The sequence below is a fragment of the Pundamilia nyererei genome, unplaced genomic scaffold, assembly GCF_000239375.1.
Source record: "Pundamilia nyererei isolate P.nyererei 1_Seehausen unplaced genomic scaffold, PunNye1.0 scaffold01237, whole genome shotgun sequence".
Lineage (NCBI taxonomy): Eukaryota > Metazoa > Chordata > Actinopteri > Cichliformes > Cichlidae > Pundamilia > Pundamilia nyererei.
This window is the reverse complement of record NW_005188638.1, coordinates 1-14,939: the sequence shown is the minus strand read 5'-3', so window position 1 is coordinate 14,939 and position 14,939 is coordinate 1. Positions and strand designations below refer to the sequence as shown.

The 14,939-nt window shown below is 36.9% G+C and overlaps 1 protein-coding gene across 1 annotated transcript; it reads right to left on the bottom strand.

The window, feature by feature from the left end:
* Positions 1-1,802: 1,802 nt before the first annotated feature.
* Positions 1,803-14,305, bottom strand: LOC102198617 (plasma membrane calcium-transporting ATPase 2-like; the record flags this gene model as incomplete). Its single annotated transcript, XM_005755337.1, has 7 exons — positions 1,803-2,045; positions 2,459-2,673; positions 5,708-5,872; positions 9,426-9,467; positions 11,749-11,841; positions 13,741-13,773; positions 14,180-14,305. Coding segments are annotated over 7 exons (917 nt in total), but the record flags the coding sequence as incomplete, so codon positions are not given.
* Between the last annotated feature and the right edge of the window lie 634 nt (positions 14,306-14,939).

The following is a 14,939-nucleotide window of genomic DNA, read 5'->3' as shown; positions in this document are numbered from 1 at the left end:
AGTAACATGCTGGAATTCACTGATATACTGAGAGCGACCCATTCCTTCACTTTGTAGAAGCAGTCTGCATGGCCAGGTGATTGGTTTTATACACCTGTGACCATGGAAGTGATTGTATCACCTGAATTCAACAACTTGGATGGATGAGTGAATACTTTTGGCAATATAGTTCAATACTGTAAACTAGTATTAAAGGGACACAAGCAGATCTCTGTACTACTTGGCATTATGATAAGAAGGGTAATTGTATGGCAAAAATGACTGAATTCAATCTACTGTCTATCAGTAAATTTTAAAAATAAAAAAAATGAAACGTTGAAATGATAGTAGACACAGGTGACCAACCAAAATCATTCTGGTAGCATGTTTTGCACTCAAAGCTATCTTTGCAAAAGATCTACGCAGGTTTTTTTTTTTAGAGCTATCTAAATAAATTGTAAGAGAGATAACCATTTATTATCAACGCTCTAAGAGACAGAAAAATGCACATGTAGAAACTATACTCTAAAATAAGTTTTTAAAAACATTTTCCCTCCCTCTAAGGTTTATACCTAAAGTTTCACAGCATTAAAGGCTCATTATTGAGTAAATCCTTAGTACAGCCAGGCAGCATCTGTGCTTAATCACTTGAACAAATGCTATAACTCCCATTAGTACACCTACCTTCATCTTTAATTTAATAATGAAACTCCATTGTGTGTTCACGTGATCAAAAACATGACTGGCACATATGTTTACTGGTTCAGTTTTTGATCGGTTCTTTGGGTAGCAGGGGAAGGACAAACACTAGCTTTAATGTTGCAAAATTCTCTCATAGATTTCCATTCAGGACCCATGTCCCTGCACTTACAATGTCTCCGAAAGTGAAAGCACAGTATTTGTTCCTTGAAAGGTAGGAAGTGAAATCTGTTGGATTCTTCGTTCATAGATGTCCTAATTGCTCAGCTCACTGTTCCGTAAGGGCATTTGTCAGTTGGTCAACCATCAATGAATAGACTCTACAGGAGTTTACAAGGATGGTGACAAATAGATCGGCACAAACAGTGTGTGTGTGTGTGTGTGTGTGTGTGTGTGTGTGCAGGTGAGTCTACATGCCAGGAAATGGATTACTCAGGCATGTTGTTCCAACAGGCTGAAGACATGCTAATCTTGGCAATCATTGCTTTTAGATTGTTTAACCAAGCGCTTTATCATGCAAATAATGTTTCAGACCTGTGTCCTGGACAAGATTTCCATGCAGACTAGTCACATTTTCTGTGATTAGAATACGAAACAGCATGAGTGTGTTTCTCCATATATCTATGTATTTCTTATTGAATGCAGGTCTAATTGGCTTAGAGAAAATGTCTCCTTGCTGCATTCACTATAGACAGGAGAACATCTCCAGCACTTAGACAGATTGGATTCAATTACAGTCTGCTATGCTCTGAATATCAGATAAGACAAAATTACACAACCGTTCTCAAGGTGACAAGTTGAGTGAATGCCTAATGAATCTAAAGCAGCAGCCAAGGACACTGCCTGCCTGCTTAGCCAAAAAGAAAGCACTGCAGAGCTGTCTCGCTGTTTCAGGGTTGCTCCCATCATATGGTGTCACTGTTTACACAGAGTAAGCTGAAATCTAAGAAGCTAACCCAGGATAATATAGGTTTATCTTCTCTGAGTGTAGTACAGTACAATAGCCCAAATATTGGTTCACGGAGAGCATCAAGCATGAATTGGTATATAAAAGTGACAGATAAGTTATTCAAATATTCACTTAACTTTATACTTATACATTAACTGTGTTCTCGAAGACTTACCAGTATCTTTGTGGTATAGGCGCTGTTAATTGAGATGGAATTGACAAGTAAATCCAATGACTTGGGTGGCAGGACTCCAGGGTCTGGTATCTCTTTGTAATGTACATCACCAACGTATAACTGCACAGCTGTCATACGGTTGGTGGTTAGCGTGCCTGTCTTGTCAGAACAGATGGCTGTAGCGTTGCCCATTGTTTCACATGCATCCAAGTGACGCACCAGGTTGTTGTCTTTCATCATTTTCTGTTGGTAGAAAACAATGTGGTCCATTTTAAAGTATTTTTTTTCAATAAAGTGCCTATCCCGAGCCTCACACTGCTTAACTTTCAGTGGCAAAAATGGCCACCGTACATGTCGGTACATATAACATTTTAATTTGATTCATGTCATTCAAAAAAAATGTAATTCTTTGCACAGTCAGACTTAATTGAATTATTTACATATTTGCCGCTGTGAATAAAATAAGCACATTAACACAGCTGGGAGAATTAATTGCCCTGAATCCTCAAGTATGCATGCAAGTCTCATCTCTGTGAAAGGTGCACACATTTGCATATGCAAAGACAAAGAAAAACAACAATATCTAACTACATAACAAATCTATTAATGACAAATGTGAGACCATGGAGTCTTACAATGCTTAAAAGTTACCTTACCTTAACAGAATAAGCCAAGGAGATGGTGACAGCCAGCGGCAGTCCCTCTGGGACAGCCACCACCAAAACAGTTACACCAATGATGAAGAACTTGACAAAGTACTGGATGTAGATAGGAGTGCACTCAGGCATCCAAGGGTGCTTCTGCATCACAAAGTTGTCAATGGCAAAGTACAGGACCAGGATGATGACTGTAATGGCTGACATGAGCAAACCTGGTGAAAAGTACGACGAGTATTAGCTGAGGAAAGGAATGGCAAAGTGAGGCATGTAATCAAACAAAACTATAGAGGGGAACAGTTTGATACAGGAGTCTAAGCAGAGAATCGCTTTTCTACACTTTACTGATGACTGTGGACAAATCCGGTTATTCAGTTTGCTTACTCGATCCATCAGTGCGGCATGTGGTGAGCAGCTCAAGTCCTTCCTAGTGCCAAGCGCTTTATGATGACTCCACAGAGAATGGCCACACACGGGACTTAACTCAGTGTGTTGTTGCTGTGAGTTGCCTAAAATCTGAGTTGACTAAATTCATAGATAAAATAATTTATCAAAGGAATAATATATGTTATATACCTCACTGATCTGACTGATCAGTGAGGTCTAGCTAGGTGAGCAAGCTACCCTCCCTTTTCCAGTGCTCAATTTTCACTCCGTAATCACTGTTAAGCTAAACTCTGCGTGGCAAACACATAGTGAAACACAGGTTTGACAGCCAAAGCACCTTATTGCCAGATCTGACAAGCTGTTATTGCCAGGAACTAAAAGGGTGGTTCCAAAATCTATGACATTTTTATTACTTTAAACTGCCTGCTGCTGAAAAAAACTGAAATGATAAATATGCTGGTTAAGATGAATTACCTGAATGCAGGAACTGCAAGATGATAAATGTTCAAAAAACAAAAAAGCTAGGGTAGGAAAAAGCTGTAACTTAAACCTAACTGAATAATGGAGATGGATTTCATTCATGCACCTATGGGAGGGGAACGTAATTATGTTGTAGGAGTTGTAATTTTTCCAACTTTAATAAACTTTTTTTTAATTCTGGTACACTAACTCAGCTGAGTCACAGTTTTAAAAAAAAAAAAGTCTATATTTCAATTACAGCATTTCATGCTGCTTACACTCAGAAATATTTATGCTGAAAATGCTGACTTTAAGTAATTTGATTGCATGAAAAATCTCCATGCAATTTAGTTACATGAGTAAAATGTAAAACAATAATTTTAATTTGGTCAAATCTGGTCAAAATAAATGAACTTGACTGGTAAACACTGATGTTATACCAAACATATTTCCCTTAATGAAAATGGAATTTTCCATTATGACAGTTATACGAATAAATAAACCTTTAACTTTATATATTTCAGTTGCATTTTACTCAAACTTATTGCTTCATATTTATGAGGGTTGAGAACATTTTTTAAGTGTTGTGGAGCCCTTCAGCCCTCCATCCTAGCCTTGGCTACTGGTTCTTTAATTCCCCCATTCCTAAAAGAACATTTACTTATGATTGGTCAATACTGGGAATCATACTGAGGCGTGGTATGCCCTGTTTGTCAGCATAAACATTTAATGAAATAAATAAAAACAGTTGGATGACTCCATTTGATACACCGTTTGTCCTCATTGCCTGCTTGGGCTGACATAATATTTTCATGACTGATACATCTAATATATCTTTATCAAAACGAGCCCCTTTTAATAGGCATGTGCTGAAAAGCTTACTGAAGTGGAAAATGTATGCTGTCAGAAACATTGATGGTATCATAGCTGGTAAAACTGTATTCCTGAGAACTGTATATCTCCATGCATAGTTGACTGTTTGTATGTTGGAGTACATTAAAAGCTTATAATACTAATTATATGGTGCTTGTCATGCAAGAACATATACATAAATTGATCAAGAAAACCACAGTTTTGGGGCAGCTTGTCGCAAACATAATTAAGAGCATTGGATCATATTCTATGTACTGAAGGCTGTGCATTTGGCTCACATATTTATATATGTTTACATGCTTATCTCATTATTATAAACTTTGGGCATGTTTTAATGACCATAACTATCTAATTATGAAAGTTAAATGTTAATAAAAACAACTATTTGCAGTCTTTATTCTTTCTCAGCTTGTTAAAGGAGGACAGCTAATAGCTACATTTTGGGTGTGGCTTTTAAGACACACAGATGCTGAAGTTCCAGTATTTTCCCCAATATGCCACATGATCTTACAAGCACTGCTTGTATGCTAATCCATCCTTGGTATTTCACTGTTCTGACACAGTGTCCTCATTCCATCACTCAGGCCAACAGTTTGATGTAACAGCACACTGTAGAAACAGGGACTTCTTGAAGCTGTAAACCTTCAACTCTTTACAAGGAGAAATAAGAACTAGAGCACACTGGAAGCTCTGTTTACTTAACTTCCTAAACAGCTTTTAAGGACAGAAGCACCATTTGTACACTCAAGCTTTCGAGGCCTGTATGTTATCAACATAATTAATACTTCCCAACAATCTGCCCACTTGTGGATTATCTTTGCACTGCAGGCAGTAACAAATTTGAATCCCTACTCAAAATGGCTGGCCTTATATAGTGAGCAGATTGTGTAAAGGGAAATCTCACTTATTTTGATGAAGCTGGAACTAAAACATTTATGCAGTCACTTGTTACCCAAGCAGGCCTGTCGTGGTATATGAATGTCTGGGAGAAAAATCAAACAGTTATTTAAAAACAGGTATTATTTGGTGCAGTAAAGGTTAAAGATTTCTGAGAAAAAGCGGCAGATTAAGAAAAGCAAATTACGATATTCACACTGGTCCTGTTTTCTCGATGTGTTACCTTCATTTGAAAGGACTCACATGCTGCAAATGTGCCTCACATCAGCTCCTCAGTGGCCTAAACCCTACCCTAAATTATATTAGAAACAACATTTTATGATATTGTGTGTAACATTGCAAAACTGGGCGACCAGCATGACAAAATCTCTGTTTCTACTAGTACAATGATTCAGCAGTTTCTCAAGGGCAGAGGGGAAAAACAAAACAAAACACTGAACACACTCTTCCAGAGCTCTGTAATTCAGATACCTTAGGTTTCTTCTAAACTCCTTTGATTGCTTCAAACAAATAAAGAGCAGTCTTATCTGTGCAACTTTGATGGACAGGATGATGGTTTAGTGCCTCTTTTTCCTCGGATCTATCTGCGTGATAGACTGAGTGATAGACTTGTCTGTGTGCAATTTGTTGTACCTGCTTTGCCAATCTGGACAGCCAGTTTGGTCAGCTTCCCTTGCAGCACAGACTTCTCTTTCTTCGGAGCTGACACTTTCTTCCTCTCTTTCTCGTCAGCCTCTCCGCCTTCAGCACTCTTTAGAGGCTGCATCTCCATGGCAGCTGCTCCATCCTGCTTCTTCACTGTAAACACAACAATAAAAAACAACAAAAAACAGACAGCACCAGTGTTAGATAAGGAGATTAGACCAATAAAATGAGGAGGAAGAGGGACTTCACTTAACACCCAGGTGTGCTACTCGCACCAGAACCATTCGGCACTGCCAAACAGTTTAGACTTAAAACCAAGAAAAAATAACTTCATCCAATGACATTTTGCTTGGCTCTGACCATCTTACTGTATGATGTGTAAGAAAACTAAAACATGTTGCACTTTTATAGCATATAACATAGTATAAGAGACACACTTATTCTTCCCATCGTTCATCAAAAAAACATATTTACCGTAAATTATTCATACATTAACTATCTTAAAATCTAGACCTTCAGAGTATTTAGAAGTCTGCTGATCATTTCAGGATCATTTATACCATGTGAAAATTACACTTCCTGTACTGTATATAAAAATACAAAATAATAGTGAGGAAGAGCACAATTTGAAGTCAAGAAAAAAGTAAAAGATAAACTACATAAACATGAGAAGTAAATATCTTCTTTTTAGCGTAAAACTCACTGAAGGTTTAATTCAAGTCTTTGCCTTCACACCATGCAAACAAATTGACTTAAATCTAAAATCTTAATTTTTGATCGCTTCATTAAATGATAGAAAAACGTATTTTCAGATATTACAGTCATTGTTTCTCAGGATGAATTGTAATTGCTGATATTTGGGTTGTTGTTTCAAGTAATGTGAACAATTCAAAATCAGTGTAAAAGGCTTTTATCTAAAAAATGGGCATAAAACTGCTCAAGTCTTTAATTGTGTTTTCTTTTTTCCCCCACTGAGAACAATTTGTAGACAAGCTCCTAGTGATATGATGAACTTGATTGCCAGAAATATATCTTGGGCCTAATCAGTTGAGTAACATTCAAACTCATGATAGTTGGCAGTAGTGTTGAAACCCAGTGAAAAAAGGGTCTTTTCTAGCAAAATAATCAGTTAACGTATCAGAAATTTTGAAAAGTGTGTTTTTAATAATCACGTAAGACGGTATAATCAGTAGGACTATACATTTAAGTGAAATAATGCATATGGAGTAGATTGGAACACAAAGATAACACAGTGAAAGTAAAATGAATTCAACTCAAAGGGGCTGTTAAAGACTGTTGTCTAAGACATATTTTGGCCCATGTAAAATATATATATGCAATTTCTACTCCCACTTAAAGTGTATTTGATATTTTATGTACGTTATGAAATTTTATGATTTGATAAATGCAAAGTCCTCTGTGTGTGTCTGTGTGTGTGTGTGTATGGGGGGGGGGACCTCTTAGGCAGTAAAACCAGTCCACGATTACCTTACCCCATCTCTTGTGCTCTCCCCTTGAAAAGACACATTAAGTGAACCTCTCTGTTAATGTAAGCCATTACCAAGAATCATTTCAGCCCAGTTTCCCAATCACAATGAGGCATTTGTTTGATGGTCATGGAAAAACCTTTTAATGTTGAGCATTTGTCATACTCTCCGGTTGCGCATTTTGTTTTTTTCACCCCCTCGACACAAGACAGAGTATATCGCCCGTATCCAGGTGGATTCAGGAGAAGAGCATTACTTAAAATTAAAACACTCTTGACTAAAGTCCATCTTCTGAAAGAGACTGTTTGTTCTTTAAATAGCGTTCTAGCAATAATTATCATCGTAATCATACCACACCCCACAGTTTTACTATAGGAAAGTATTCATTTGTGCCTATTCTTTGAAGATAGGGATTTTCTTCAGCTTGTGTCTATTATTCTATATAACCATGCTTTTATTATATTTGCCATGAAATCAAGGCTTGCAGATACCCATATTGTCAAGAAGCATAAAATAGTATATACTATACACATCGCCTTCACTAATAAATGCTTACGTTACATTAAGGGGTGTAGAGTAAGGTCATGTTAACAATCCATTACAATTTGGCTTACATCCACCAAAATCTTCAAGGTCAACTTAATGATTTCTTGGTCAAAAATTGACTAAAAACATTATAACTTAGAAACTATGACTCTTAAAAGTGTGGTGTGTATATCAACATGTAGAAAGCACCATATCAAGATTTAATAAATCATGTCACATTTCACCTCTGACCTTTACTTCAAGGTCAATAGATTGATCTGAAGGTCAAAGTGACAATATTCCTATGAAGAGCTAATAAATTACTGCCATTGTTTTCATTGACACCATATAAGGAATGATATATGAGGATTCTAAAATCACAATACTTCAGGACCCCCGACCTCATCTTCAAGGTCAAAAAAGGTCAATCTTTCATAAAATGTCTTTGATCTTTAAAAATATGCTTAAAATCTTACTGCCTTAAATTATACTCTTATATAGTGGTATTCTAAACATCATATTAAGATTAAGAATTGCCCAAAGTACCTTATTTTTACTGCACTACAAACTTCTTGAAGTAAGTTTAAAAAGAACAAAGAAAGCAAATAGAATATATGTAAAATAAAAGACTGCTTTCTTAAACATGGATACCACCTCGTGTGAGCTGGCTTGGCATTGGTTTGTACTCTCTGAATGCTTCTTGTTTACTCATGAAACAGTCTTCTTTGAGTTATTTTCCACATATTTCCTATATTTATGGAAAGATTAACAAAGTTTAACAATATAATAATTAATCATTTCTATTATATGTTGTCACACCTTTATTGACATCATCAAATAAGCATGTGACAAGCAGCTACTACATCATTACTAAATCAATCAGCAGAGCTAAGGTTAACATACCTCTAATGAAACCTTTGTCTGAAAAATCTGAGAGCAGTAGCAGCTTGTTTTTTGTTTAATATTTTCGAGAAATTAATTGCCTAGTGGTTTGTGACTGTCAGCCACATTACACTATTTGAAGAAATCCCTATGGTGTTTGTGTTATGTGCTTTCTTTCCAAAGTCTAACCTGATATAATATAAATCAGCATTACCCACACCCCTACAGAGACCAAACAATAAATAAAAATGAAAGAGGATCCCTTTAATCTGACACCAATTTAAATCAAATTCTGTAAGGAAAACTTTATTATAGAGAGGACACTTGTCGGTGTCCCTGGATAAAAGGCGACTTGGCTAAGGCTGACAGGGGATAGTTGAGGGACAGGTTGCTATTTTCTCAGAAAGACCAAGATGAGCCAACAAAACAACAAGAAGAACAGAACAACAGACCAGGGACGACACAGCAGTGACAGACAGTGGGAAAGAGCGGGATGTCTAACATAATTTGACTGTGGGTAAAACCTGGGTCAAATAAAAGGTCTAATTCCTTCCAACACATACAGTGTCTGGGATTGGCTTCAGCCTGCAATAGACTTCAGTCACAAAAATGAGCAGAATCCAGTCTGAATTAGCACTGCACAACGCTTAGAGAGACCATTATTAAGAACAATCTGGGCTGATAAAAATAAAGTAACCTGCATTTGACCCAGAGCTTACGCTACACACCATAAAAGGGAAGAGATGAGAAGAGGAAAAGGAAGGAGGAGGAGGGGGAGGAAGAGGAGAGAGTGAAAGATATGGTTTGGTTACCTTTAATCTGGTTGCTCTCCATATTGCCATCTTGCATTTTACCTATGATGGAGACATACAAGACAACAACAACAAAAATAACCAAGGCAGACAGGTCAACAAATTATCACCACAGAGACAGCACAAACAATGAGAACCAAAATTCACACACAGGGAGACAGGAAAATGACTTTTAATACATCTCTGTGACAGTCACATAGAAAGGCTTGTGATAAGCAAGTGATGCAACTAGTAGCTACAACAGCTGACAAGGAGTTAGAAAGACTAAAACGTACTAAACGGGTTATTCTAACAGATCACTGACATACTGCTGTGTAGACTACTACAAAATGGGAGAAACCATTGTTTTGATACACTTTATTTCATTGCATAAGAAATTAATTAGGTAATTAAAATCAATTAATGGGCCTTTCTAAATTAAAAAAAAAAAAAGAAAGAAATTCTTCAAAGTATATTAAGTGTGATGTAAAATTCACATTTAAAATAGCACTTTTTAAAAAATCTCTTCATTTTCTTTGTATTGTTTTGAATGACATACTCACACTGTGAGCACAGGCAATTCCACGCAACATTAGCAACAACATGAATCAAATTGTCGGGTTATCAAATGAGATATAAGACAAACAGCAGATAAGGCATTACACCAAACACTGACAGTGAGAGAGGGTACACCAAAAGCACACGTACAGTACACAGAAACAAGAGACAGCATGCATAAGAGGAAAGTTCAGGCATGCAAGATCACACGATCACACACTTAAAGGGAAGCAGACTGGAAATGTGAACAATACAGAGGGAGAAAGAGAGAGCCTGAAGGGAAAGCCTCCCACATGGTGAAGTTACATAAGAACAACTGGAAGAAAACTGAAATAAGTTTGGAGACAATGAATTTATTATGCTGTTGGATTCTTCTCAAAAGGAGTTAACTTAATTTAAATGTGCACTTTAATCGCACAGTGCTGTTTTAAGTTATACAGTCAACTTGGGGGTAGTCTAATTGAGCTGTGAAAGACCTTGTTAGAAGTAAAAATATATATTATTTTGCAGCCGGTGAAAGATAAGACTAAGCATCTAGTAAAGCGTCTTGCACTTTCAAGCAAAATAGATACACAGTGTGCCAAAAAAAGAAGAAGCATTTTATTTTGTACTGCAGCTTTGATCCCATTATTTTTGGAGTCGGTGGAAGGCAGGCCAGAAAGTTGACCAAATCTGTCTTTTAGGGATTTGTACATAAATGTCACAAATTGTTCAGGTAGAGCTGTAAGACCATCAGACCAGAGCTGGTTCATTTCACCTTCACTTCCACTTTAGCCAGTTTCCCCGGAGTCACAATAAAGCTGAAGATGACAAATCGCTTTGTTCCAGCCCAGGATAGCACAAGGTCACCATTACAGCACAAATCTTACCACTCCTGCCTTGGGTACAAACACACTGGGGCTGCTCTCCAAGGGGAAACAGATAAGAGAGAACCCAGTGCCACAATGAAGTTAATCGTTTTGCACTGCGTCCAGCTAACACAGAAGTAGAGGATTTTCACTAAGCGACCTCAGGGGACATCAGACTAAAGGGGGTTGGACCTACTATAAGATTTTTCCATCAGTCATCAACCTGTGTTTTTGTTTTTTTTTTCAAATCTCAACAATTAAATCAAATTTGAACTATGACGGAAAATAAGAGTAGAATATAAAGAAAGGGTTTCAAATGTGGAAACTATCCAAATTCACCATATTATTGCCAAGAGGTCAGTTAGACTATAAAATAGGGAAAAGACTAGTGTGTTTATGTCTGAAAATAAAAAAGTGCCTTGTAAATCCTGGCCTAATCGTTCAAAAACTCATATGTAGCAACAACCCTGCAGGGGTTATATGTTATATGCCTTTTTCTTACCAGATTCTGAGCAAGAAACGGAATGAAGTCACTTTTAATGTTATTCTTGTTATCCCTGACAATATAAAAACGCTCAAAAGATCTTCCTTGCTTTTCAACATTATAGAGACCCATGGACCTGGGGACTTTTATTTATTTTAGTCTTGATTTAAAGATTCATGCAGAGGAAAAACATTAGAAATGTGTCCATGATGGCTATATTCGTTAAAACTCTTACAAGACAAGCAACAGCATATAGAGAAGAACAAGAAACACAGTTTCTACAGATAATAATGGCATGCACTGATAGCATGGATACGAAAAAGGTACAAAACAACAGAGAGAAAAGCAAAAGATGAGCACCCACGGTAGGAGGAGGCAGTTTGAGAATGAAGAAGGTAGGAGGGGTCAAAAGTCACAAGAGAGAGATCAGAGATCAGAGGTTTTATCGACCTACCATTAATTAGGCTGGCACTGCCAGGGGCATTAATGCCTGCAGCCCCATCCGTGGCTATAGTTGCGATGGGGTGGATAGGGGGATGGGAGCAGTCTAGCCAGTAACAATAAGGGCCAAACATGAATGAACAAAAACACACACACACACACGCACACACACACACAAACACACCCACACACGTGCACACCCAAGACAGTGAACAGAAATAACATGGTTATAGCACATTTAAGAGATTCATCATATGTAGACCGTGTAAAGACCGTGTGATTAGTGTGGGGAAAAAAATGCATTTGCAAATGTTTTTATTATTATTATGTATTTAGCTAATGTTAGATTTGATAGAAGATGTTTATCAAATGTTAATAATAAGACAAGTATAACAGTGGACGGACATGAAACATGAAACCTGAACATAACATTGGGGGAAACAATAAAATAAAACATGAAACCACAGCTACACTAGAAGTAAGTCAGTTGTCAGACAAATTTAGACACCTGTTTGTTTCTGTGCATTTTACCCATCAAATTTCATGTATTGTCAATTGTGCCCCCAACCTTTGGCAATATTAACTTTTATCAAAACCATGTTATTCGTGTAATATCGTTTAGCAAAATAAAAATCCTAATTTGAGCCAAAAATTTAAACAAATGAGCTAAAATTAAAACTAAAGTCAAACTCCCCAGTCCAAACTAAACAAAAAATAAGAGGGATCCACCTCATTAGCCAGTGAAACACACATGTGCCAGCCAGTTAAGTGAAGAGACTAATGATCTTTAACAGGAAACATAGTAATGTATCAGTTTTTTTTATTTTCCATAGTTGTTATAGTTGCTATTTTTAAATGATAAACATGGGAAATTTTTATTATGTTTTAGTGTCCTTTTGGTTTCAGCAAAATTAAAACAAAGCGTGGTGCATAAATGTTTGTCAGTTTCATTATAACTTAATTTTTCAGTCATCTCATTTAAAAACACAGGACTTCTGTGATTTCGGTCTCAAATTTTCACAGCAGATCCATCTCATCCAACATCTGGCAGATATGATTCTTTAAAAAGTCTTAATCCTAACTTTGTCAGAGCTGTACTATTTAGACCAAATGTGAATCAATTATTACATGCAAAAGGATATTCAAATGTGTGGCAACATTTTGGTATGATTTTGATCATGAAATTGTCAAATTATCATTGTTGATCAGTAATTATTATTCATTTTGAATCATCATAGAAGATTTTTTTCCCCTGGTTTAGCCAATCAAATTAGATATATAAAAACCAAAAAAGTAAATGAATGAATATTATAGCGGCGATGCACCTAAAACCATATTGTTGTTGAAGAACTGTAGTTATTATAAACATCAATCTAAAAAGACACACAGCATTAGATTTAAGCTGGAGGGATGATCTAACAAATCTTTACCTTTTTATAATATCACTACATGTTTCCATGCAAGCTATTTTTAATTTAATGAAAATACGGAAGTGGTAGCAAAGACACTACTAAAAGGATAAACTGTGCACATATACATATTAAGATGTAAAAGAGTACATCTTATACAAGCTTGTACTAACTAGTTTACACCCTACTGCTGGTACATGTGTTGTGCACCCACAAGGCTATTGCTCTCATATCATTGTTCTGTAATACAGCAATGAGATGAGTCTGAAAGCCCGTTCTTATTCATGGCATTCAACATGTCTATGAAGCAGGGCTTATGTTGGATGCTAGCTAGTTAGTCTGATGAGTGCAGAGCCTGTTATATGAGGAGAGGATTATGCATTGTGAAATGTGTTATCTATCAACACTTAAAAAGATGCAGTGTTGTGATTATGATGCTTCTCTTTTTAAGTGAGGAGTTTAACAGAAGCAAGGTTGCTTTGTTAGAGAAAAGAGTAGTCTAGCAACAGTGGTTTACTGGTAAGCACTAGGGGTTAAAGATCAAAAGGTTCAAGTACTGTACCACTCCCAGGGGTCAGAGAAAGGTGATACTCTACCTGTATTCTGGTGTCCGTCTTCCACTGCCCCTCCTTCGAGGCAAATTTGGAACGATAAGAGAGTAAGGACAATGATGCACCTGAACCCACAGAACCTGCATACTGCAGCTGATTACTGAGCCACCAATACTGATATCATACAGTATCTATACACATTCACTTAGTGTTGAATACTGTACTACAAACACCTACAAAAGGTGGACATTTGTCCATTTGTGAGTTCATTCTTTAGAACCCCTCTGTTTACAAAGACAGTTAAAACACTGACATTGTGCAATGAGGTATACAGACTTTGAGAACATAAGGTAATGAAATGAGAAAAGCTTGTTTTCAGGGGTATGTTGCTGGGCAACACTGACACAAAAGCAAATTACTCAGTACTCCTGAGTATGGAGCAGGTTATATATGAGAAGATTATATAAGGATCAAATTATCTTACCTTTCTTCTCCTTTTTCTCCTCTTCCTCCACACCAGCCCCCAGCAGTGTAAAGATGATTCCAGTCTGAGAGTTGACACCGACAGCCGTCACCACCATGCGGCCCGAGCCCTCCATCACATGGGTCCCTAAAGAAAGCGCAGCAGTTTCTATATTACAGATATGCATACTTTCAGTAACTTAAAAAAAGATAAACACTTCTGTTACTTTTTAGAGCTTTTCTAGCAAAAGTTGACTGTTAATTTCTATAACAGCTCATTCCTAATACAAAGACTTATGCGACTAACTTGCTCAATCAATAACATTAAAGCGCTTTACAAACAGGTTAGTTGATCTTGTTATGTCCCAATCTTAATAAAATCATATCTATCAATGAATATGCAGAACCTGTAGACTAGGAGAAAGGTTATAGGAGCAGACGCTGTCTGGCTTCCATTTATATACAGAGTAATACTGGCTAATCTTGTTACAGTGGGCTTAGCTGTATCCATGTGAAGAGTGCATAGAGAGCAAAAGAGGAATACGTTGATTGATGCTGCAATCTTGAGACCCACTGGGAACTGTCCAGATTGGGCATTTGGTATTTTTTTTTTTCTTTCAGAGTTAGACTGTTAACAGTGACCAGTGCACTCAGTAGGGTAAAATGGGAGTCTTGACGCACTGGATAGCAAGCAAGGTGAAGGCATGCTTTAAAGGTTACATTTGGTTATGGTGAGGGTAACATTATGTCCTGCTTCTATTTAACATTCTAATCTAATGTTC